This window comes from Pristiophorus japonicus, chromosome 12 (genome assembly GCF_044704955.1).
Source record: "Pristiophorus japonicus isolate sPriJap1 chromosome 12, sPriJap1.hap1, whole genome shotgun sequence".
NCBI classification, from domain to species: Eukaryota; Metazoa; Chordata; class Chondrichthyes; family Pristiophoridae; genus Pristiophorus; species Pristiophorus japonicus.
This window is the reverse complement of record NC_091988.1, coordinates 182,369,595-182,396,660: the sequence shown is the minus strand read 5'-3', so window position 1 is coordinate 182,396,660 and position 27,066 is coordinate 182,369,595. Positions and strand designations below refer to the sequence as shown.

Below are 27,066 nucleotides of genomic sequence, written 5' to 3'. Positions count from 1 at the left end.
TTGACAATGGGCCAAGAATGAGTTCATTGCAAATTTTATTGAACAATAAAAAATGGGGGAGGGGAACTAGGTGATACAATGGTTGGACACAGGCTTTTCACCTCAATGACCTAAGTTCAAAACTAGCCCAGTTTGATGGCTACTACCTATAAGAATTTTGAAATTCATTTGGCTAGTCTCAATTCAGTTCAGCCTACAACACAAAACTGTTCCGAATTCACCACTAACTGGCAAGCTCACTCAGAGACCACAGAATAGCAAGTGTGGAGAGTGGGAAATAAGTCACATTGATGCAATGGGCAATGCCCTTTTGAGGTTGGGGCAGAGTACAGGGAGCTATACTATGCTCTGGCTGTGCTACATTCCCGACTCCGCTACACTCTGATCTCGCGTTTGGGAGGCAAGGAGCAAGTACGATTGTGAGAAGTCACGAGAGAACAGGAAGAGCAGCTACCTTGGCCAGAAGCTATGGTAGATTGGCAAAAAGACATGTGAGATAAAGCCGTGGGGAGAGTGAGGAAGGCAGTGAGCAGCTGCTGGAGAGGAGGGGGCCCTTGCAGCAGCCATAAGTAATAGGGGAGAGCATGGAGCACTAACAGAACAGCCATGGGATAGCCAAACGTGAGACCACTAGACTGCTCATTTTGAAAGGAGAAGCAAATGACTTTCCCTCCTCTCTCTCTAACCTTCTGCCAACAATCCCTTGTGGAAGCAAATCAGTTGTTGCAGCACAAGCTGATTTGCTACCTGCAAAAGGGAACAATGTACAAATTTGCTGATCGTGTATATTCCTACCTACTTCACCAGTGGTGCTGGAAAACGCGCAGGGCTGCAAAATTTCCCCCCCCCCCAAATCAAATAGTTGCTCAACATTCACTGGCGAGGCTGTCACATATAAAGAATGGTAACTTAACTTGGACAAAGTACTGGACAACTGCCAATAGTGGTAAACCATACATAGCCTGAGTCAGCAGCTACAGGAAATGAGGAGAGAAAACTGGAAATTATTCACTCGATAACTCATTAAAATTATTTTTTAGCCTCTGAAGGTGCTGACTGAGAGAAGGGGCTCATATTCACATCACTGCAGAAATGAGCACATCACAAGTTCCAAGTGTTTCAGCATGCTTTCTTTAGAAATTGAATTTGTACCGAGCAAGCTGTTTTACCTTCAATAATGCAACAGAGCAAAACAACATACAATCAGACCCGTTTTAATGAAACACGTGGAATCTTTTTGTACACAATTAAACATTGAGGTTTGTAACAAATAGGACTGCCTCCTGTTTTCCTTTAATGGAATGTAATTTTATGTTACAATTTCTCTAGGGTTTCAAACTTTGTCAGTATTGATTATTTCCTTCCCCAAATGCTATAATGAGTCATATAAAAGAAAGACTTGGATTTATATAGCGCCTTTCACAACCACCGGATGTATCAAAGCGCTTTACAGCCAATTAAGTACTTTTGAAGTGTAGTCACTACTGTAATGTGGGAAACGCGGCAGCCAATTTGCGCACAAGAAAACTCCCACAAACAGCAATGTGATAATAACCAGATAATTTTGTTTTTTGTTATGTTGATTGAGGGATAAATATTGGCCAGGACACCGGGGATAACTCCTCTGCTCTTCTTCGAAATAGTGCCATGGGATCGCTTCATCATCATCATAGGCAGCCCCTCGGAATCGAGGAAGACTTGCTTCCACTCTTAATATGAGTTCTTAGGTGGCTGTACAGTCACCTGAGAACCACAGTCTTTGTCATAGATGGGACAGATAGTCATTGAGGGAAGGGGTGGGTGGGGCTGGTTTGCCGCACGCACTTTCTGCTGCCTGCGCTTGATTCCTGCATGCTCTTGGTGACGAGACTCGAGGAGCTCAGCGCCGTCCCGATGTACTTCCTCCACTTAGGGCGGTCTTTGGCCATGGATTCCCAGGTGTCAGTGGGGATGTTGCACTTTATCAGGGAGGCTTTGAGGGTGTCCTTGTAACATTTCCGCTGCCCACCTTTGGCTCGTTTGCCATGAATGAGTTCCGAGTAGAGCGCTTGCTTTGGGAGTCTCATGTCTGGCATGTGAACTATGTGGCCTGCCCAGTAGAGCTGATCAAGTGTGGTCAGTGCTTCAATGCTGGGGATGTTGGCCTGGTCAAGGACATTAATGTTGGTGCGAATGTCCTCCCAGGGTATTTGTAGGATCTTGCGGAGACATCATTAGTGGTATTTCTCCAGCGACTTGAGGTGTCCACTGTATATGGTCCATGTTTCTGAGCCATACAGGAGGGCGGGTATTACTACAGCCCTATAGACCATGAGCTTGGTGACAGTTTTGAGGGCCTGGTCTTCAAACACTCTTTTCCTCAGATGGCCGAAGGCTGCACTGGTGCACTGGAGGCGGCGTTGGATCTCGTCATCAATGCCTGTTCTTGTTGATACGAGGCTCCCGAGGTAAGGGAAGTGGTCCACGTTGTCCAGAGCCACGCAGTGGATCTTGATGACTGGGGGGCAGTGCTGTGCGGCGAGGACAGGCTGGTGGAGGACCTTTGTCTTACTGATGTTTAGCGTAAGGCCCATGCTTTCGTATGCCTCAGTAAATAGGTCGACTATGTCCTGGAGATCTTTTACGACCAATTGACAGAGCAGATGGGGCCTCGGTTTAACGTCTCATCCGAAAGACGGCACCTCCGACAGTGCTGCGCTCCCTCAGCACTGCACTGGAGTGTCAGCCTAGATTTTTGTGCTCAACATATATATTACAATATATTAGCATAAACACAGTAATAAAATGTTTTCCGCAATTAAGGCACTGACACTTTCTTCTGGAATGCCAGCATCTGTAATGAGAAAAGACAGGTAAACATTTTGGGTGTTCAGGATTTCAGTTCTGAGGAAAAATTCTACACCTGAAATCTTAACATCTTTTTCTTCATAGATGTTGTATTTCCAGCGTTTTCTGTTCTTATTTCAGATTTCCAGCATTTGCAGTTTAAAAAAAAATGTTAATTATACAATCTTTTGGAAGTTAGGATATGGGTGTCCAGCAATGTGTCAATAGTTACAGGATGTGCTCCACACACAGGAAGCTTTGAAAACCACAGTTCCAAAGTGTCAATCCTGATTAGTCAAACACCAGACATGTTTTTTAATGTAGCTGATTCTATTTAAACAGTTCTATTGTGGTTTAGGAGCTCTGATTGAAGATACTGCAATTGAAAAGGAAATGGATCCAAACAACTGACAAGCAACTGTTCAAATGAGAATTACCATTTGATGCAATTGTATGCAAAAATCAGGAGACAAGATTATATTTTTATAACTCAACAGGATGAACACCAGTTTACCAATTAAGTGGTTTCTTTGAAGGCTATTGGATAATTACTTTTGGACAAACTGCAGCTATCAGATAAAGTTACTGTGATAAGATCTCAGGTAGATACAAGCTTTTGTAAACTCAGGTCTCTTCATTAAATGAAAAAGTTAAAGGAAAAGGAAATGGAGGAAGACTTGAAGATAATGGTTATCTTGTTCCCCACTTCTACTGGTGTTTTGTCATTGAATTGAACCCATAGTCAGCGGAAGCTCAAGCTCTAACATCGTAAATTAGTTGAATTTTGCACACCGAGTCATTGTGAAGTTTATTGGGCTGTCCTGCGTAGATTCTCCAGTGTTGAGTTGAAGGAGCTAGGAAAAGTTGGAGGCAAATTCTCGGACTGCCTTTACCCACCTTCAAGGATACCGTCAAAGCCTCCTTGAAAAAGTGCAACATCCCCACCGACACCTGGGAATCCCTGGCCCAAGACCGCTCAAAGTGGAGGAGGAGCATTCGGGAAGGCGCCGAACACCTCGAGTCTCTTTGCCGGGAGCACGCGGAAGCCAAGCGCAAACAGCGGAAGGAGCGCACGGCAACCCAAGCACCCCACCCACCCGTTCCTTCAACCACCGTGTGCCCCACCTGTCACAGAGACTGTAGGTCCTGCATTGGACTCATCAGTCAATTGAAAACTCATATTAGTGTGGAAGCAAGTCATCCTCGACTCTGAGGGATTGCCTACGAAGAAGAAGACAGCCCATTGCAGCTGGTCTGTGATACCCGATAGCTGTTCCACCTGCAATATGGTAGTTGCCACCAGACCATGGAAAATAATGAAATATAAATGTTTGTATATTTATTCACACACACACACACACACACACACACACACACACACACACACAATGCCTCGGAGCCTGAATAATCATTAGTGCTGTAATGTAATAAACATGAAGATGTCAAATCATGAAAACAACTGCGGAGATGCCCCACTAACAGCCAGAATAGAAAAATGTTGTTGGTCTCAAATAAGCTATTTTAAGCAATTTACGCTGCTGTTGTTTCTGATGTAGAAAGAGGACAAAAAAAAGGATGATGTCAGTGAGCAACAGGGATTTTACATACTTTGACACAATCTGTAAATAATATATTTAATTATCAAAGCTTATGTAAGAAGACTGAAATCTAATATATTGCAGGACACCATTCCCTGAACATTGCCTAAGCCTTGGTGCATTCTAAAGATAGGAATTGTAGGTTTTGAGTAACAGGCAGCAAGACGATTTTGCAATTAACCCAATTTGCATAGGTAAATCAGATCTCATTATTATACCTCATTAATATATTAGTCTCATGATTACACTCTTCAGGTTCATGAAAGTAAAAATTGTAGATTATGTGTTATTAATGGCGATGTGAAATAGTTTACTTCGTCAATTCTTCTTCTAATTCCTGTCTTTGTTCTGTTACACTGCAAAGTTTAAAATATGCTGGACGTACATTGATCTTGTCGTGTAGAATCAATCTTTTATCTTTATATTTCAATATTTTTTCCCGTAGCCTTAAATGGAGGATATAACAGTTATGGGAAAAATTCCAAAGCTTAGCAAGCTTCTAATCAGGCAGTTTTTACTTGCTAAATATGCTATTAAACATAAAGACCCAGATACTCCATTTGGGGATTTGGGTCACATCTTCCACCCACCACAAGGGTGCACTCTTGACCCGGGCCAATTTTCTGGCCTTGGGGTCACTTTTATAATTATGGCAGGCTCCCCACTTTCAATGGAGAGTCCACTGGAGGGGGCATGGAGAAGTGCTGCAGCAGTCCTCAGAGGTCTCAATAACAACTTACATTTACACAACACCTTTAACGCAGTTTACAACAATAGCTACACGCCAAAAGTACTTCATTGGCTGTAAAGCGCTTTGAGACGTCCGGTGCTCATGAAAGGCGCTATATAAATCCAAGTCTTTCTTTCTTTCTAAAATGTCCCAAAGCGCTTCACAGGAGCGTAATCAGACAAAAATCGACACCTAGCCAAAGAAGGTGACATCAGGACAGGTGGCCAAAAGCTTGGTCAAAGAGGTAGGTTTTAAGGAGCGTCTTAAAGCAGGAGAGAGCTGGAGATGTGGAGAGGTTTAGGGAGGGAAGTCCAGAGTTAAGAGCCGATCTCCTACAGCATTGTGCTGCCAGCGACCACTGTAGTGGCTGAGGAAATCTTTAAATGTTATCATGAAAAATGCATTAGCTTTTGGGCCATTTTAACTTTAAATGGTCCCTCCAGCACCCATAGCAATGCTGGATACCAGAGACATAAGGCCCTCCTGGTGCCCAGCATTGCTGTGCTGCAAATGGCAGAAATTGCATTTAATGACACATTACTGTCATTTCAGTATTTCTGCCTTTATATTGATGGACATAGTAAATGCCACGCACCACTTCCACCAGAAAGGTGGAGAGGCTTAAAATGAGTGAGGACACAGCAAAGCACATTTTCCTCTTGCTCACGACCGTAATTTTGCCAAAAGAAAATCAGCAGAGGGAGGGCAGGAAGTCCAGCCTCAATGCGCAATCTACAATACAAATGGACAATGTCATAGAAGTGAGGATGCAAGTTCAATCGTCCACATCACCGAGGTCTCAGCTGTGCTGCAGTGAAGGAGGGTGGGGGGGGGGGGGGGGGGGGGGAGCCGGGACGTGGGGAATGCAGCAAGCTAATCATGCTCAGGCCAATGCCACACAGCTCCCAGGAGTGGGCTTGGTGGTACTGCTGCAGGACATGTGTTAAAGAAAGAAAGACTTGGATTTATACAGCGCCTTTCATGACCACCGGATGTCTCAAAGCGCTTTACAGCCAATGAAGTACTTTTGGAGTGTAGTCACTGTTGTAATGTGGGAAACGCAGCAGCCAATTTGCGCACAGCAAGCTCCCACAAACAGCAATGTGATAATGATCAGATCATCTGGGTTTTCTTTTGTTATGTTGATTAAGGGATAAATATTGGCCAGGACATAAGGACCATAAGGGCTGTGGATTTTTAAAAAAACATACATTTGAATTAGTTTTACTGTACAGTTGAAAAAACATCAAGCAAAAAGCTGCTCATCCCTGGGGAGAGGGAAAGATCACCCATCATTTCAATCTCAATGACATCATGTGCCAGCGACAAAAATGCTCCTGCAATATAAACCTAGAAATGACTGTTCACAATGTCATATACCAACGCTGAATGACTTTATAAGACATTAACATGGCGTTGACCTCTTTATTTTAAATGTGTTAGCACCTAGCGGATTTTGGAAATATCACACAAACATATTAAGCATTCATCACGAAGTCTTTTTCTGAATTCTAGTTTCGAAATGCATTTTGCACCATATGTGTATTTGGCAATCATTTTTTTAAAGGGTTTTTTAAAAACTGAAGACGCTGTTCCTTTAAAACGGGTATATTTAGTTCGATGTTTACGCTTAGCTAACACAACCAGGGGTTGAGATGAATTACTATTTTTTGGTTTGCAAAACAAGCCATTATTGCTTCCCCGAAAGAGAGAGAAAAAAGCTTTACTTAAGCAAAATTTCAAAAAATCATTCCAAGAGGCTCTGGCGTGTAATTGCCGTCAAACATAATTTAATAATAGTTGCAAATGATCCGGTGCTGCTGCAGTGATGGGAATTGCGTGGAAGTTGTGACAGTCCTGGAGCTTTGTGTGTGTGTGTGTGGGGGTGAGTGAGTGAGTGTCACATTGCTGCTGCTTGCAGCTCCAGAGCAAGTTGTGATTGCAGCTGACGTCAGTGGCAGGTCGTTTCCGGGGTGAGCTGTCAGAGAGTTGTCAGGAGTGGAGTGGAGGCACTGTGATCAGGATCAGCAGCAGGTAGAGGGAGAGAGAGAGAGCGAGAGAGCGAGCGAGGCAAGGCAAGGAAGCGAGCGAGCGAGCCAGAGCTTTGTTTAACTGCGCCACGCTGTCCTCGCAGGAGAGGTGGGAGGAGGAAGAGGAGTGCAGCAGCAGCTACACACACACAACACACAAAACGTGCTCAGCTCTCTCTCCCCCCACCCTCTTTTTTTTTGCACTTTTACATGAAGCTACAAAATCCAAACTCCATCGTCCGACAGCAACACTAAAACAAAAAGTGGAACAAGATGAAAGCTACAAAGAAAGGTAGGTTAGGCGTGACCTTGGTGCAGGAGAGCTGTGTAACTGGCACGCTGTCAAAGCGCCGGCGTCCTAAACAATAGGAGGGCTGGAGGTTGTTGTGAGGAGGGGGTTTTGGGGAAGGAGGGGTGGGTAGTTGTTTTGGGATTATTTATCTTGATTCTTTCTCCCTTCTCCCCGGCCGGTGGAGAACCCGTTTATTTTTTAAATGTCTTTAATTTTTTTTGTAGGGGAAGAAATGCACGAAGTCCCATTTGTAGGAGTGAGTGAGTGAGTGGCCTTGTATGCGCAATGGTTCTGCTTTCTCCAGATGCCTTCCTTGCTTGTGAAAGCATGGCATCTTTTCTCAAAGCGGTTGAAGTCGGCGTGTCCTTTTGTTGCTGTGGCGAAGCACGCGTCCCCAAGCCTATTTTTGTATGTTGTCTTGTGCGTTTTTATTTTTTTTCCAAAATCCAAGGAGACAGAGGGGAATGGAGTTGGTTCACTAAAGCAGGACCTGGGATTTCCAAACACGAGGCTTTAAACGGTGAAAGTTTTTTTTTTGCAGGCTTAACTTCTGCCCACCCAGCCCCCCACTACTCAAAAAAAAAAGTTTATTTTAAGTCACAGAACTTCCTCTTGGGACTGTTGATCTGACAGATGGGGTTAGTTTGAGCTGGGAATACCCGCGCAAGTTCCTGTTTCACAGCAACAAAAGGGACAGTGTTCAGCCACTTGTCAATGGCGGCAAAGTTTGTTCCAAAGTTTATTATGTTTTTTCCTTACTCGATATAAAACATTTTTTGTTGTTGTGGTTTAAACAGGATGATGGTTTGTTCTCTTAAGAGAGATGATTGGAGATTTTCTCTTTGAAGAGATAAAAAGCACCTTTGTGTGTGTTTTGTGTTTTTAAAAAAAAGAGGAAAAACAGTGTGGAGTTGATCGAGGGACTTGGTTTCGCTTCACTGCTTTGCGAGCAACTTCTAAACTTTTTCTCCCCCCCCCCCCCCCCCCGTTTGTTTGAAGTGGGGCTGGTGTTGTGATGTGGGGGGGAATGGTGTCTTTGTGTTGGGAGTTTGTGATGTGTGAGTAACGCCTGGTAACTGACGCTGCCTCTCTCTGTGTGTGTTGCAGCCTTCAGCAGTAGCCAGCGGAGACCAGGGGACATGGCCATGTCGGACAGCGAGACAGGGGAGGAGGACGGCGGCAGCAGCCTGTCCTCGGACATGGCCAGCTCCAAGAAGAGGAAGCGCCACGTGATTTTCTCTAAAGAGTCGGTGAAGATCCTGCGGGACTGGCTGTACGAGCACAGGCTCAACGCCTACCCATCGGAGCAGGAGAAGCTCAGCCTGTCCGGCCAGGCGAATCTAACAGTCTTGCAGGTAGGAGGAGGGGGGGAAATGGGGTGGTTGCAATCGGTGTGCAAGTTTCCAGCCTTGTGCAGCACTTTGGATTTACCCACATTGGGAGAGCGCGGTCATGCAGTGGTCAGTGCCCTCGTCCACATTGAATTCCTGACCTCGGCTGAGCCGTGGGGGCATTGGGAGAGAGAGGGAGGGGGAAATCAATCAGGGGAGGGCTCATCCTCACATTGATCTTGTCCATCTCCCTAACAATCAGCTTTAGACTGGCAGAGAGGGAGGCCTGGGAACAGCCTGTCTGTCAAGGATGAGGCACAGGAGCACTTTTTTTTGTGTGTGTGGGGGGGGGGGGTAGATAGAAGTCTTAAAAAGAATGAAATGCATTAGAGGTAAAGTGCATTAAGAAGTCTGACTGTTGGGATTAGCAAGGGGTGTTTGATACATGCCAGAGCCTTGGGCCATGTCTAAAGTTTAGATCCACATTCAGTTAATTTGCATATATCTCAAGTCGTTGATCCAAACAGACCTTGGTGTTATAATTCAGGATTTGTTCACCAATAAGCAGCAGTGTTAAAATCATCCCTTTATAAACCCCCAGGGCCATGAAATTCAAACAGGGCAAATCAGAAATCGAAATGAACATAGGTTTGAGTTACTTGGTCTTCAAGAGCCAGATTGTCAGGGCTCAAGGGCAGCAGGTTGGATACCCCTGTTGCATGGTCTTGTGTTGCTAAGGATATATTGGCTGGGGGGAGGTTAAATGTTTCTAGTGATGCATCATGGATAACCACAATCTGGAGCTTGCTTGATTGCCTTAAGGGGTGGGGGAAGTTTCCTTCGGCCATTGTTTTTTTATTATCTTCTCCAGGAATTAGTCTTAACAGGGTGAGCATTGCTGTATATGGTGGTCTGTTCTCACCTTTCTTTTATGTTCACTGAGGGAGCATTGCATTCAAAACAAAACTTACAACTTTTATAGCGTATTTGGGCTCATCTATTCCCCCTCCCTTCGCCCCAACCTTTGGCGGCTCTACCTTTGGCCACTGAGGTTCAAAGACCCTCCGTAGATAGATCTTCCTTAGAACCTCCTCTCTGACCCAGAATTTTCTCCCCCCTCTTAGTATCTTTGACTTGGTGTCCATTTTTCCTTCTCTGTAAATTAATTTGAGGTGTTTTCCTGTGTTAAAGGCACTATATATAATATATCTATATTTAATTTGTTTTTGTTGAAGCCGTGGTAGTTTTTAAACATATTAACATGGCGTGGATTGGAGTTTATTCACTTTAAGGATGTTTTCTAACATGAGTTTTCTTTTCAAGGGAAGTATTGTAATGTGGTCCTGGCTTAGCTCCAGCCATAGAGTGTGACTGTGTTAGGGTTTTTTGGGGACATACAGCTGATCATTGAAGCTGTTAGTAAAAGTGAAACCAGTCAGTTCCTACTTGGAGCTCTGCTGTCGCATGGTCACAGTCTTTGTGATTTCTTGTACTCGATTGAAGCATTATTTTCTTTCATGTGACCCTATTAAATTTACAGAGAGCTGTGACTGAGATTTAATGGACATTTTATTACAGACTAAAGCAGTAAAATGGATCTTTAAACTGGTTTGGAGGCAAGTTTATAACCAATTGACTGAAAAGCATGGGATAAAAGGAAGAGCCTCAAACACTCATGATGTCTGACAGTCAGTGTGCAGCAGTCAAAATATTAACGCAGTTGACATGCCCAAGTTGGTCTGGAACATTGTTACGAAAGTCATTTCCTGTCAGTGTTTGTTGCCTGTGGTCCCGTCTGTCTCATAGGATTTAGGAAGAGAAACTCCTTTTGGTATTGTGTTTACTATAAGCTTTAGTTGTCTGGAAAGGTAACTGAGTTTCAAATATTTTATATGTACATATAAAAAGGTGCTTCCAAAACAACATTTTAAAATTGGATATTTAGTTGTCTACCTGTTAAGAGAGATAATTTGACTGGTGAATTCCTGAGTTAGGCAGCCCTAGACATGCATTATCAAAATATTTAATTAAATTGTACTACTAGGGATTAAAGGGTGGATTCATCAGGAAGATTGAGTCCTTTTGTGCTTCAGTTTGAAGGATAATAAGCATCTTTTTCACCTCTTAAAAACAGTGTATTCCTGTGGAAGCAGTAAAAACGATTCCCTCACTGTGCCCAGTATGTGCAGATTGCAGGAGCCATACTGAATGCAAATAAGTATTTTTCCATGCTGTAATCGAATGGCTGACTCTAAGTAAATGAGTTGTGAGCAGCAGATGTTGGGTTAGGCTATCTAGTATTTCCTTGTAATTAATGAAGAGCTAAGCCTTCACATTCAGGTTACATTCACCACATGTCCTGGTTACAAAGGGATTCATTTCCACCAAGCCCAACTTTCCACTGGGTACACCTCCAAAGTATGTAAACAAAAATGACTGCACATGTAGTAAATGTCAGGTAGATGTTTGATTTAAAAATATAGATTGCTGTCTTTTATAGAGTTGCAAAGCAACAAAAGATTGACCTTTAAACTAGCGTATCAGTTAGCCTGCCGTGATACTGCCAGTTACACAGATGATGCTGTTGCAAGTGGAGTCTGCCATTGTTAATCCTCTGCATTAATATGTTCAGATAGGCTGATCAAATGACATCTATGTTCTTAATAGTCTTGCACTGAAATCGTGTCTGTGTCTCAAAGTGTACAATTAATTACTTTTTGAAGTGACTTGTAGGCAGACGTTTATATTTTATCAGAAGAAATGATCTTGGGTCTCGAGCGTGTCTGTCACACTTCAGCGTCATAAGCTGTGTTCACTGTCAGGCACATGGCCGCGCACTGTTCCCGGGAGCTCGCGCAGCTGGCTTGCCGGCATTTCAATGTAAAAACTGCGCATGCACGGTATTTTAAAGGAGACGGTGCAGGGCCAGAAAAAATTACAGGGAACATGGGTCATAAGTATATTGGGGGAAGAAAAAAGCATATCAGTCGCTTCTCCGACCTTGATACCCTAGCCTTTCTTCACCAGCAGGAGCAGCAAGCAGCTATCAAACTACAGAAATCTCCCTCGTCCATTAGCCTCAGGATCTGTCGATTGAGGCCACTTCCCCATAGGCAGTGGCCTAAAATGGACAGGCAAGATTAAACACAGCTGCATCTCAGCAACTAATCTTCACAATCAGACTAACTATGACCACGTCACAGAACAGCTAGCGCGCTTGTATAAACTAGTAATTATTTTACCCAAATTAATGTAACATTGTGTAGTGTGCAGCACTGATATGTTGTTGGTGGCATCTGATGTAAAGTGGCAGCACTCGCACCTCTGATGAGTCAAAATGTTGTGGGCCCAAGCCCCATTCCAGAGACTTTAGCACATAATCTAAGCTGGAACTTCTGTCGGATGTGGTGTCTTTCGGATGGCGTCTTTCGGATGAAACAACAAGAAGTTGCACTTATACGGAACCTTTAATGTCGGAAAGCGTCCCAAGATGCTTCACAGGAGCATTATCAAACAAAATTTGACACCGAGCCACATGAGATATCAGGAGAGTAAGAGAGAGAGGTTTTAAGAAGCATCTTAAAGGAGGTAGCGAGGCGGAGAGGTTTAGAGAGGGAATTCCAGAGCTCGGGGCCTCGGCAGCTGAAGGCACAGCCGCCAATGGTGGTGCGATTAAAATCAGAGATACGCAAGAGGCCAGAATTAGAGGGGCGCAGAGATCTCTGAAGGTTGTAGGGCTGGAAGAGATTACAGGGATAGGGAGTGCCGAGGTTTTAAAATAAGGATGAGGATTTTAAAATTGAGCCGTTGTCGGTCCAGGAGCTAATGTCGGTCAGCGAGCATAGGGGTGATGGGTAAACGGGACTTGGTGCAAGTTAGGATATGGGCAGCAGAGGTTTGGATGAGCTCAATTTTATGGAGGGTAGAACATGGGAGGTCAGCCAGCAGAGTTTTGGAACAGTTACATCGAGAGGTAACAAAGGCATGGATGAGGGTTTTAGCAGCAGATAAGCTGAGTCAGGACAGAGACGGGTTATATTATGGAGCTCAGTGATGGAGCGGGTATGTGGTCGGAAACTCCTCGCCGGGTCAGATACAACACCAAGGTTGCGAATAGTCTGGTTCAGCCTCAGACAGTGGCCAGGAAAAGAGATGGAGTTAGCTGGCTAGGGAACGGAGTTTGTGGTGGGGGCCAAAGACACTGGCTTCTGTCTTCCCAATATTTATTTGGAGGAAATTTCTGCTCATCCAATACTGGATGTCGGACAAGCAGTGTGACAATTCAGAGACAGCGGAGGGGTTGAGAGAGATTGTCGTCAGCTTACACATGGAACCGGAGGTGTTTTTGGATGATGTTGCTGAGGAGTAGCATGTAAATAGAAGTAGGAGGGAGCCAAGGATAGATCCTTAGGGGGGCTCCAGAGGTAATGGTGCAGATGCTTATCTGGCTATGACTGGATAGATAAGAATGGAACCAGGCACGGGCAGTTCCACCCAGCTGGACAATGGAGGAGAGGCGTTGGAGCAGGATGGTGTGGTCAACTGTGTTAAAGGCTGTAGCCAGGACGAGAAGGATGAGGAGGGCTACAGTCATGTAGAATGTAATTTTGTTAAATCGAGGCCCCATCTGCCGTCTCAGTGGATGTAAAAGATCGCAGGGCTCTCTCTATTCGAAGAATGTTCTGGTGTCGAAGGCTAACATCCTTCAACCAACACTGTAAAAAAATCAGATGACCTGGTCATTTATTTCATTGCTCTTTGTGCGAGCTTGCTGTGCACAAATTGACTGGTGCATTTCCTACATTACAACAGCGACTACACTTCAAAAGTACTTAATTGGCTGTAAAGTGCTTTGGGACATAGTGAAGTTGTGAAAGGTGCTATATAAATGCAAGTCTTTCTTTCTAGAAGTGATTTCCTTGCCTCCTACCCTCCCAGTAACAAAATACTGAGTTGGTTTTACAGCTGGCTTAACACAAAATCTTAAATTGGGAATAAATTGCACCTTTTTAAAGTGTAAATTTTAGTTTTTATTTTCTACTGTTCTCAAACATACTTCCTGATCATAGTTACTATGCCATGGAGTCACATTATCCATTTGTACCCACAATAATGATGATTTGCAACTTAACATTTATATTGGTTTGCCTTTTTTTTTGTTTTTCTTCATTGTTTGTTCTCTAAATGCTAACAATTGATGCAAAATTCCTGGACAGGGCTATTTGAGTTGCAACAAAATCACTGCAATGCAAATTGTGACCAGTGGTGAAAAAGAAACAATTATTTGAGGGGAGGGGGGGAGGAAACAGTTGTTTCTAAGACAAGTGCAAATATGTACCTTGCGTCAAGCCTCGTTCCTCAATGCATGGCACACTTGGTTTACAGAGCCTTCTGTTGGAAAATCTAGCATTTGAATTCAGGATGCAGGAGCTGATGTTGTGGTTCCCTTGTATGCCTCATTTAAAACAGGGCTACAAAGATTTGCTTATAAATATCCCAAACCAAAAATCAAAACTTGAGTGGCTTAAATGGAACTCTTCCTTTTCACAGACCTAGAAAGTCAGTGTGCAAAGAAGTGCTATTGTAACCTGAAAAAGTGACTGTGAGCTTGATTACTTCTGCTCTTCTGAAGCTTTCTCAACAGAATAGCGGAGAAATAACCTATGAGTGTATGCGCTCACAGTAGTTGGTGCATAAACATTCAAAACACTTCTTTGCTCCCACTGATAAGGCAGTGGGCCATAGGAACCAGCAAGGCCTAAGTTTCAACCTCTGCTCTGTTTAGAGTTGGCACTGAAATCTGTTGGGGTGCTTTGGTACAGGCCACGCTAGGGAGGGGGAAGAAAGTCAGCCATTACTGATTGCTATCCAGTGATCCCTTCTGGAAAGTGCACACGTGAGGTTGTTGTGCAATGATGGAATTGGCCTTGGCAGTTTTGTCCTCCCTCCTTTGCCCCCCCCCCCCTAAATCCCCCATGGTTAAGTTAGCACGCCAATACTGTTTTGAGTTAACATGTGAAGAATAATCATCTCGCCAATGTAGTAGAGGGCTGTAAGTTCTGGATGAATTAGTATCTGCAGTAGATATGGGGAAAATAATTTTTTTTAAAAAAAAGGTTCTTGTGGGATTTTTTCACCAATGCACAGATGAGTTAAGCCAATGTGTCAGTCAGCTAAAAATCACCGCAACTAGAGATGCAGAAAAGAGGGGCTTGATGCAGGTGGACTGTTGGTAGCCACATCTTTTCCTCCCCTGTTGTTAAAACACTCCGCAGCATAAAAGGGCAGTCTCACCAATAGGAAGGAGAAACTGCAAATCCTCAAAGAAACCCGGTTATAAAAAGAAGTCCGATTATAGGATCTCAGTGGGGTGCCCGTGCTGCTGTCCAGATGGGTCTGTTCTTTTGACGTATATTGCTATGTGCACACACACACACACACACTGCAGCCTGCTATGCATCTGTGTCCCTGTGATAGATTACTTCAGACAAAAAGTAGGCTGCTGGGAAGTAGACGTCAGAGGTGAATCCACATCCTGTTTACCCTGCAGTTTCCAAAATTCAATCTCGCACAAATCCTGTCCTTGATGGAGTATCCATTCCTCTTGGAATGCATTTGAAATGAAGAATTTGGTCACTACCCTGCGCAACAAAAGGTAGATCATATCAGATGTCTGCCTAATTTCAGTATCCGCAAGACAGCAAAGTGCATATGGATAGCATCCAGGGCTCCTCAAATGCAGCAGCTCAGCTGTGAATTTCAGAGGGTTTTTTTTTCATAGATTAGAGTTGTTTCGGTTAGACTCACCTGGAAATCCTAAATGGAGGCTGGCTCACTCATTCCTTACTAATCTAGCATTTGTGTGGTTAGAAACTGAAGTTGATTCATGTTTTTTGAGAAAGACTTAATCTGTTTTTAGTTGGCTTGTTTATAGTTATTCATAAAGATGGCACTAATATTTTTTAAAAAAATGTTAAAATGGATAGAGCAAAAGGTACTTTTAAAAAAAAAAAAATGGTTTGCAACAGTAAAAATTCCTGTGGCTTAAGCCAGGATAGCCTACAGCACATTCTTTACCGAATGTGCTGATGGAATATCCTATTTGAACAGAAATCTTGAGGTTTTATTGGACCCTTACAGCAGTTTAAGACTCTCATTTTTGCCACCTAGCATGACTTCTGGGGAAAGGGTCACAAAGCCAGATTTTCATACTTGTTGACTGAGTAGCACTTTTGTTCTTTATCTCATTAAACATGTTTTCTGGAAATGATAGCACAGTTTCCCTTTGGGTACCCTGCTTCTGTGTTTCAGAATTTGGGCAGGGGTCCTCTGGGAGCATATTAGTAACTGTAGGGGGGTCCCCACACAAGCGTAAAACTACTGCCTCAGTTACCTGTACTGTGCCACACTCTCGACAACTGGGGGGGGGGGGGGATAAAATAGTTTGAAAAGAATGCTTTCCTACTCGACCCTTCTTTCTCCAGTACCCAACCGAAGTGGCCGCTATTCACGTATGACCCGAGGCAGGCTATTCTTCTGTCGGGTGCATCACAACAGTGTCCCATCCTGTCTTGTCACCAGATGGTGATCAGGAAGGGGTGCCCTGGGTTATTTATTTTCCATTTTTAAATTCCCTGCCACTGCTCTGGCTGAGATCAGTTAACTCAACACAGACCATAGAATCATAGAACGGTTTCTTTCTATGCTTTAATATTTAACCTATAAAATCTGCATCAGTGTTTTTTTCCATAAGCTTATCAAATTTAATCCCACTCTTTCTACTTGTTTTTACATACACTTTAATAGTGTCTGTTTTTAAGCAACTATCTAATTCCCTGTCAAAACAATTCTAAGAAAGGGTCAGCACCAACAACTTATATTTATACAATGAGTTTAAACGTCCCAAAGCACTTCACAGGAACGTTATAAAACAAAATTTGACACCGAGCCATACAAGGAGATATTAGAGCAAAAGCTTGGTAACTGGAAACATTAGCTTTTCACTTCTCGCCACGAATGCTGACTGACCTGCTAAGTGCTTCCACCATTTTGATTTTTTTGGATTCCTTTTTATAAGAACCAGCAGTTGAATGTGGGACAAAAACAGTAAACGTTGGGAACACACAGCAGGTTAGGCAGCAATTGCCGCGCAAACACAAGTCGACATTTGTATGTGGCACTTGTCTGCCTCTGGCCAGAATCCAGAGTGAGTAAACAGTTGAGGTGACTGGAGAGCTGCAGAAAAGGACTCCCTGGTGGAAAGTTTTACAATACCTGATTTCTAGAAATGGTTTGCTTTGTTTTAACAACAAAATCCTGTTTCAGAGTAGATTATTTTCGCTTACTTGACAATAGTAGTTAACTGCTTTGGGTGAGATCGTTGGCATCTGATTGCTGATAGTCAGATGTGCGAGAGTTCACAATTATTGTTTGCAAAGATGCTTTTATATTGGGGTGAAGTGCCATATCAGCGCCATTGGATCTGGCTTAGCCAGTGGCAAAACCAAAGTAAACTTATCAGAAGCCAGTAGTCGTAAAGACCTGTTTTTTTTAACTGTGGCCTCCCAAGCCCTAGTGAACCAGGTAAGATATCTTTGGTGTTGCTGCCAACTGCAAGACCCTTGATTCGAGGCCCAGCAGTTGTAATCACCTTCCACTACACTGCTCTCACAAACTTCAATTTCAAAGACTTGTTTATAAATGGGAGCCAAATTATGAGAATAAAATAAATCTGTAAGCATTGGAAATATGAAATCACATGTCTTTTTAAAAAAAAAGTTTGATTTAAGTTTAATTTTGCAACTATAGAAAAGTTAACGGCGCTGGAAATGTGAAATAATAGCAGAAAATGCTGGAAACACTCAGCAAGTCCGACAGTAGAAAAGAAACATGTTGAGGTTTCAGGCATCGACCATCATCAGAACAAGGGCTTTCCTGGTGAAGGGCTGTGCCTAAATCATAGAATGATGCAGGCACAGGAGGCCCATCGTGTCCGTATCGGCTCTTTGGTAGAGCTATCCAAGTAATCCTACTCCCTTGCTCTTTCCCCATAGCCCTTTATTTTTTCCCCCTTTAACTATTTGTCCAATGCCCTTTTGAATGTTTAAATGTATGCCAGCATACATTTTTCCTTTCTTTACAGATTCTGCTTGAATGTTTCTGAGTGTTTCCTGTTTGTGTTTGTAAATATAAAGGCTGATCCAGCTGCTAAATTTATGAAGGTTATGAAGGTACACCTGCCTTTCACCTTCTCATTTCGTACCATCTGTAGCTTTAACCTAATCAACATTCCCTTCTGTAGTAAAATCAAAGGGGCGGGACTGGTTTAGAAAAATGTATGCCCATCATAGTGCATATGTAACCTGCGGTTTGGACTAATTTAAAAACAGAATCCCACTTCTCCATCCTCAATATTAATTAGGAAGCGGATTTAAAGCAAGAGTGGTAAATGGTCGCCTTCCACCTCTAGTTTCAACTCCAGTGCAGAATAAGGGGATAAAAGTCTCCTTGGTCTGTTGATTGCAAAGATCATATGTAAAATGAGTTTGGGCAGTCTTAATCTACTTCCTAATGGGCATAGCCCACAACAACAACAACTTGTATTTGTATAGCGCCTTTAACGTAGTGAAATGTCCCAAGGCGCTTCGCAGGAGTATTATGAGATAAAAAATTTGACATCAAGCCGCACAAGTAGAAATTAGCGCAGGTGACCAAAAGCTTGGTCAAAGATGTATGTTTTAAGGAGCGTCTTGAAGGAGAGAGGTTTAGGCAGGGAGTTCCAGAGCTTGGGGCCCAAGGAAGAACAAAACTGTCCCCAATTTGAAAAGAAAGACTTGAATTTACAGCGAATGAAGTACTTTTGGAGTGTAGTCATTGTTGTGATTTGGTGGCTAATTGGAAAATCTCACTCACAGGCTACAGGATTACAGGCAAGGGAAATGGAAAAATGATAAATGGCAGCCGTGCCTTCAGCCGTCTAGGCCCGAAGCTCTGGAATGCCCTCCCAAAACCTCTCTACCTCACTCTCCTTTTAAGAGGCTCCTTAAAACCTACTTCTTAGTCACCTATCCTAATGCCTCCTTGTTTGGCTCAGTGTCAAATTTTGTCTACGCTCCTCTGAAGCACCTTGAGGTATTTTACTATGTTAAATGTGCTATATAAATGCAAGTTGTTGTTGCTGCAGTGATGTGCATTGTTGGGCGGAAAGAGGAAGTTGTTTACTCTGCATTCCAAACATGCTATACCTGACCTGGGAGTACTTGATGTTGGCACTGAAGTAATCAAAATGGAAAGTGACTAATTCTCCAACACTAACATTCGATCAATAAGCTTTTTAAAAAAAAAAATTAAGTACAGGAGATCAGGGCTATGGGGGAGGGCTGCGGGGGAGGAAGAAAGAGACTTCATCTCCATTGAAGCCATGTTTTTTTGTTCTCTTTTGTTGGTGAATCTGTTCCATGGTATAAACAGGGCTATTTCAACAGCAGGAAGCGGTCTTCAAAAGCCAAGGCCTACTGAATGCATAGATTTGGTGTTAGTTTCCCTCTAATTCCAGCGCCAACCATAATGAATACCTGCTAATTGTGTCCCTGCTGCTGGAGCGGAAAGTGAGGGAAACTCCCTCAAACTCCTTGCAGGGAATGTGTCGAAGTAAACATTTCAAAAAAATAATCTTTCAAATAGCAGTGGGTTTGGTGGATAGAATTCAAAAAAGTGCACTACTCTAACTAATGGTAGTGGTTTTGCTTTTCTGAAATCGTTAGTGGTAGTTAGTGGGTGGATGAGCAGAATTTCTTTTGTCTTTTTATCCGATTTGGTTGGTTTAAATAAATGTAGACACAATGATAAATATCTGCTCGAGTGCCTGGTGTTGCAAGAAGAGGTTTTCTGTGAGTTAAATCAAAGTGGGGATCCAGCCTGGACTTTCAATGTAAACGTTTCTGATTGGCTGCCGAAGCAGGCGGTCAGCTTTAAACTAAAATCACTTGAGTCGCTTTTACGTTTCAGTTCGGATTCCAAGACCTAGCTTCTGCTGTTAAATCAGTTTTCTGTAGCCTGGCAGCAGATTCATAGGCCTGGTTTGGATCTGTGAGTCTGCTATGGAAAAGAGATTTAACAGCATAAACGCTGGGAACCAGTTCCCAGAATCTGAATTAAAGGAACAATATAAAAGCAATTTAAATGGTGCCCCTGAAGGCAAAATTGCCCCTCCCCCACAGCTGCTTAACTTTGATGTATACCCATTCTTTCTAATTGCATGTACAAATCCACTATCTGGATTTCCAAGTTTCAAACATACATGGTATATACAAAGTGTTTTTTGATTGGCTTCCAAATATTCAGAAGTTAGGTGCTCAGACTTCTAGTAAACAGACTTTCACAGGGATCTCTACAATGAAATTATAAAGTACTACATTACGAAAGAAGGCTGAATATTCGAACAAAAAAAGCAAAAACTTTGAGGGCTAGGCATGTAAAAAAAAACAACTGAATAAAAGATTTACTTGATGAGTACTTTTGAAATGTTAAATTCTGTGAAGCAGTACACTTCAATTGCACAGCCGCAAATCTATAATTCTGAGTCCATTGCTTGTATATTTTAGGCATAGTCTTACATTCAGTTTTCGCTCATTTTGCCTTTTCTATTTGTGCCACAGATTCCTTACATCTGCCTACTCTAGTCATTACCACCCTCCCCCACGACTAACTGAGTATGCTTTGTGCAACACATTAAGTTGCTCAGTCCACATTTGAAGGGCCATAATGGCAATTCCTTCAGCACTGGTTTCAAGTTACACAACCTGATCAGTGTGTAGCTTGCACCCATGCTGTCATGTGTTCTGGGATAGGCAAACTGCTTTCACATCACTGCTTGTTTACAAGGGCTTTGTCTCGGCTACAGCAAATTGAAGGATTCGAGCAGTGTAGAGTTGCCGTTTCATTCTTCCAAAATTTCTGCTCCTTTAAATCAAATCTTGCAACTCCTTTGTAAACAGAACTTCCAAATCTCGATTTGATTCTACACAAAACATGCTGATACAGAGCTGGCCTGATCAGTTCCATCAGCAAATAAAATTGCTGCGGCTGCTAAGAAGCTTCAAACTATAGCAGTAACCATATTGAACCAGCAGGGAATACAAATTAAAAGGGCAAAGGAAGGAAAGGGAAATCAGGCTGGTGAAGAAGAATGACTCGCCATCACAGGCTGAGAAATAGTTTGCATTTTAATATGAACAGTTTTTTCAATGTAAACCAGTATTGTGGACACCAAACTATTAGAAACTTAATAAAGCAAAGTTAGTCTTTTGGTGTCCAGATAAGTTCTGCAAACCAGAAAGCTGAAGTGAGAGCAGTAGATAGTCTCTGCTTCTGAATGAGAGACTGGGGTGGGGGAGTGACAGTTTCTGGTGCTTCAACTCTGTGCAAAGAATGTTTTTTTTTAAATCCTGAACATTTACATTAATTTATATGGTGTTAGGTTACAGAATCTAATGGCATTATCTGAGGATTTCCAACCAGCTGGATTTTACAGCGTAGAAAAATCTGACCTTGAAATCCATAGCGTGATTTTTCTTCCCTCTTAATGATTTTGTTGTAATGAAGAAACACGAGCAACGTGTTACATAATATTTGCCTATGCTTTCAAATTTTAGGTCTCCAACTGGTTCATCAACGCAAGGAGAAGGCTTTTGCCAGATATGCTGCGGAAGGACGGCAAAGACCCTCATCAATTCACCATTTCTCGCAAAAGCAAGTCCTCTGAACTGAACCCATCTCGAAGTGCAGGTGGACCAAACCCAGTGGAGAATTCTGCTTCAGCTACCAGCTCCACTCTTTTGTCTGCATCTGTTCGGCCTTCTGTCATCTGCCACGCAACAACATCAATGGTTAAGGACATCTTCAGCCCAGACTCTGGCAATGACAGCAAGAAAACCTCAAAACTGACTGACCAAGAGTTAGTTCGACCTCTGTTTAACACTGATAACCCCACTACTTTGATGACGTGCACAGATTCGACTAGTCCTAACAATGGACTGTTCAACACACCTCCTCCCACTCCACCAGAGCTCCATCAGGACTTCAGTGGCTTTCAATTGCTGGTGGATGTTGCACTCCAGCAGGCTGCTGAACTGGAATCTCAGAAACAGAATATTAAGATTTTATCTTAAACACATGCATCGAGGAATGTGGTGAATGGGAGTAGAAATGTAGATATCCGAGAAACCTGTCGGTTGGTTCTAGTCTGTGGATGGGCAGTAGCATGTTACTTAATACTGTTGTAAAATCCATCTCGGGGAAACGACTATTAAAGTGCATTTCTCCCGGTTGGAGAAATAGCTTGAAAAGTCTGCCCGCTTGAACTGGAAGTTAAATCTCTCATGGCTATCCTGTTGATTGTAGAATCCTTGAATTTAAGGGTTGCAATAATTTTCAGTGGTCTTCTCAGAGCCTCCGTTGTATGTTTGCACTCTGCAAACTAGATTCTGGGATTACAACATAGTAAGCATTATTAGTATTCTGTACCTTGACTGCAGATGTAAATGAGTTATACTTGTACTTCAAAGGAACTGCAGATTAACTAATTTGTTCAGGTTTTATGTTGACTGACCAATGTGGCAGAGTTCATGTTTTAAGATTTGGTCTTGTAGTAGTTTTTTTTCTCAAATAACACTGTTGTCACTGAAGCAGATGTATTGAGTACAAAACAAGAGGGGCAGTGTCAAGGTAACCCAAAGTAGTGCGGATGACCAGGACTAGAAATTTTCTTGCACGCTCTTTAGTCCTCAATACGTGCAAAACGTCTGAATCATAAGATATTAGTAGAATATTTTTTCATTTGTATATAATGGATCTTTACTACTGAGCTGAAGAATTGTAATTTTAAATTGTGGTTCTGTTAGAGGTAAATTGTAAGCTAAAACTGGCAACTTCCTCTAATCACTACTCAATAGATTATGATATAGCAATGTGACGTTAGCTCTGAGGTATTCATTTGTAACTTTTGAGTACAGAACTATTAAAAAGGTAAACTAATTTCTATTTGTTAGTTCTATCTGTGAATGTAGCTATCTTTGATTTTTAAAAAAAATATATTTTTTAATGTAGTACATTGTTAAAGGTGATGTGAAACTTCCTTTTTAAAACATTACTGCTAAGATCATCATCTGTATGGTAGTCTGGGATTTAAATAAGTTAATTTTTCAGATTCCAAAACTTGTTTGGTAGATGACACTCAACACAGTCACGTAAAAGAAAATGTATTGTGAAAAAAAAGTCTGGTTTAGAAAATGGGGAACCAGTGATTTAAAATGCAAGTCATTTAAGCTGATTTTCATATGACCCTTACATACCAAAATACTGCTTGTTTCCAGTGTGTGGCAGTGTGGTACATTGCAAGATTGGGACTAAAACTGGCAGCTTGAACTGTCTTTCAAACAAACTGCATTTAGGCTAATCACAATGCATGGAGAAGATCGCCTTTGTTTGCAGACTATTTACTTTTGATCTTGCAGCTGCAAACCTTTTGCTTGATACACCAGCCCTTTACTGTAAATCATATACATGGCCAAACTGTATATCTGGGGTTCTACGATGGAGCTTTACATAAATGCTACTTGTGTTGGAAGCTTTAAAAATTTGGTTCAGTGTTAGTGCAAAAAGGGGGCTTTGCAGATCATGTATATAAGTGTGATAAATGCAAATGTGCCTTATGACGGTGGTGTTTTTTTTTGTTATTTGAAGGGACCACCCAACTATTCAAGTCTTCAATTTCAATCTGTGCAATATTTAAAGGAGTTCTTTCAACTCCATTCTTTGTCTTACAGGAACATTGATCACATCTGTGAATTTTTTTTTAATACCACTCTAATAAAAATCTTGACATTTGATAATTTTGAATTCTGTAATTATTTAATAAATTGGTAACAAATGATTCTGTTTTTTTCGTGTAATTTCATGAACTAATAACTACACAGATTGTGATAAGCAGAATTGAGCTTCTGGCCATGACTTCATCGTGATTGAGTCATACAGTTTTGCTCGGCATCAACTGATAGGGAAATTTCCCTATGAATCAGCAAAGCTGAACTGCTCACCTTGTATTGAAGTGTTGTCACCAGACTTCGTGCATTGATACCAGTTTTACTAAAATAAATCATACTTGAGCCATGCTTCAATGCTGCATCCGTACATGAATAGTGTGATATTTTGAAGCTGCTTTTAGAATAGATTTGCAAAGGCTGGTAACCGGAAAGACCTGTTTTCAAAATCGGGCCTTCCTGCTAGCCAGTCTCATCAAATCTGGCAGGTTTACCTTCAGGCCTGGTATGGAACTGTCCGTACCAGCACAGGCCTCAGTGTAAAAGCAGCTTTAATTTTTCGCTTCAGTTTGCAGCTGCCACCAATAAATAGGCCAAAAAAATCAGCGTTGTGTTGTACAGCTGAAAACCAGAAACAACCCAATTTGAAAGACAAAATTCATCATTATACCTCTGGTTATTTTCAGTTCAAATGGACATAGTATGAAAAGTTATAAAAGCCCAGCCTTTCTACTTCATAGAAATCCTCGTAGAATCAAAAATGTCTACATTATGGTGATGGGAAAATTTCACAGCCCCATCAACAGTGTGAATACATAACCCCAAGTTAGGAAAATATGCCTGTTTTACTCTGCTACTTTGTCTTCACAAGAAATGTTTTTTTTAAACTTGTGTATAAAGATACCGGGAGAAGGCAGTGAGTTAAGAGATACAGCACTATAATGGAAAGGCTTTCAATAGTTTGGCAGCATTTACTCAAATATACATGAGAATACGTAAACAAAATAATTCTTCATCAATATTTAACTACATACAGAAATTAGAGATGGTAACACACATTTTGTACATTTAACTTAAACTTTCCTTGTCGGTAACTTGCATCTATCAATGTTAGGAAGTGGCTCACATAAGGTTTGACAGATTAATTTTACACATTTTTGAAACCAGCATTTTCCTGATGTAAGTGGACATCTCCTGTAATATAACCAGGACTGTAACAAAGCTCTATTCCCTGTTGACTGAAACGTTGCCCCCACTGACTGAAAAATAAGCCAATGCTTGCAGAAATCATACCCTTTTTAGACCAAAACTTAAAAACATTGAGAATTTGCAATTATACACACCCAATGGGGTTTTGTTACAGTCCTATTAAGGCATTAATTAAAAAAAAAAACACAAAAAAGATCCAGGTCCTTTCAAAGGAGTAGTCTAGTGGTCAGTAATGGGGAGGGATGCTAGAGAAGGAAATCCAAGGCTACAAGTGTTACACATTTCATTTGTACGCACATCAGGCTTTTATTATTTGATCTTATTCTTTTTTTCTCTCTTCCACCCACCCTTCCTGCAGCTGAAATATGATTATGTGGATTCCTGTTGCAGCTGTCACATAGCGAATATGTATGTTTAATGGAGTAAGGGACAGACTCTTATTGGTCGGTTCAGGCTAAGACAGATATGATGTAATGGCAGCAGTTAGCAGCATTTAAACACTCTGACAGACGTTTATGTTCTTAATCCTCTAGCAGGAAGTAATGGCTGAGGCATCAAATTGCTTTTGAGTGTTTTAAAGCGAGGGTGTGTTGAAGGACAAGATTCCTCATGGCCAATCATTAGTCTATAAAGATTACATTTAAAGACTGAGTGCTGACTTTGTGCCAAGTCTGTGAACTAATGAATAAGCAACAATTATATGACCCGAATCTCATGGCACATTTTGATTAACACAAGTTACGGGTGCAAAACACCATCCTCCAGCAAGAGGACTGGAACAGTCTTCAATGCCTTTTCAGCATTTGAACACAACACAAAGCTCTTCATTCTCTTTCAAATAATGCTTCGATTTATAATGTGCCTAAAATACCGGCCTTGCCGGGTCCGTACGAAGTGCGTACGGACCCGGCAAGGCCTCACAAAAGCCGGTTTTCGGGGCGCGATGCGCATGCGCTGAAAACTGGCTTTTACAATCTGTCAAGATTTCTCTTGACACATCCTCCACATCTCTGAGAGAAGGAGGACATCCACGCGGGAGAGATTGGGCTATTTGCCCAACTCATGCCCAGCGAATGTCCTTCAAACTGTTATGCCTGGTGACAGCAGGTGCATAGCCTACATTTACCAGTGTAAGTTTTAAAACATATAAAAATTAAATTTAAATACACTTTTATATTAAAAACCTTGTCCATTTAAGGTAAGTTTATTTTTAACACTTAAAACACGTTAAAAAAAAAGCTAACTTTTTTTTCGAAAACATTTAATTTCAATTAATTTTAATACGTGAAGTGTTTTATTTATTTACTGTGCTGTGTTTGGGTGTTTTAGGGGTGATTCTCATTGATAGTAATGGGAACTCGGACAAACGGAGTTCCCATTTTTAATCAATGAGAATACAGCATCGTGATTGGTTGTCCAGGCCCACGTGACTGCAGCTTGGACTTAAGTACCTCGAAGACAGATCGCCATGCACTGCGCAGCGAATCGAGGCCTCCGACCGGGATCTTGCCTTCCTCCGAGACCATCAGGTACTTTCGCAGGTCGGAGGTCTAGATTCGCTGCACAGTGCGTGGTGACCTGTCTTCGAGGTACTTAAGTCCAAGCTGGAGTCACGTGGGCCTGGACAACCAATCACGATGCAGTATTCTCATTGATAAAAATGGGAACTCATTTTGTCCGAGTTCCCATTACGTACAATCAATGAAAAAAACGCCTAAAACACCCAAACACAGCATAATAAATAAATAAAACACCTCACATATTTAATCTGTGTCATATGATGCGAGGGCTGCAGTTAAAATGTTTTTAGATGATTTGCACCACCAGCAATTTTCACACTCTGCCCTGCTCTACCGACCTATCCTGGCCCCAGGTTGTGGGCACAGCAGCCTCACCTGAGAGGCTGTGAAAAAAATAAAGAACATTGGTAATCTATTGACGCACACGGATTACAGTTCATTACTGCTCATTGTTTCTGCAAACTGCAAAGGATACACATTAGAGATTGGCTGGTATGCATGGATTGATTGATGCTGTTGACCCATCCCACACATCATTCAAAGTGTTTGGAAATGATTAACTGGTCAAGCCATTCCATCCATGTATTGCAAGGGGCGATGGGGGTGGGGGGGGGGATGCATGTTGGGAAGCTGTATTTGTGAGAGCAAATATGTTATTTTGTATCTGGAAATGATGTAGTTAAAAGAAATACAACAACTTGCATTTATATA

The 27,066-nt window shown here is 42.0% G+C and overlaps 1 protein-coding gene across 2 annotated transcripts; it reads left to right on the top strand.

Moving 5' to 3' along the window:
• The first annotated feature begins 7,142 nt into the window (after positions 1-7,142).
• On the top strand, positions 7,143-23,684 carry LOC139277583 (homeobox protein TGIF1-like). 2 transcript variants are annotated; one of them, XM_070896253.1, is made up of 3 exons: positions 7,143-7,476; positions 8,584-8,831; positions 21,461-23,684. In XM_070896253.1, the coding sequence occupies exons 1-3, from the start codon at positions 7,458-7,460 to the stop codon at positions 21,974-21,976; spliced, it is 783 nt and encodes a 260-aa protein (XP_070752354.1). In that variant the 5' UTR covers positions 7,143-7,457; the 3' UTR covers positions 21,977-23,684. The 2 variants fall into 2 exon arrangements, with proteins under 2 accessions (XP_070752354.1, XP_070752355.1); XM_070896254.1 differs by lacking the exon at positions 7,143-7,476 and adding an exon at positions 7,654-7,740.
• Positions 23,685-27,066: the final 3,382 nt, after the last annotated feature.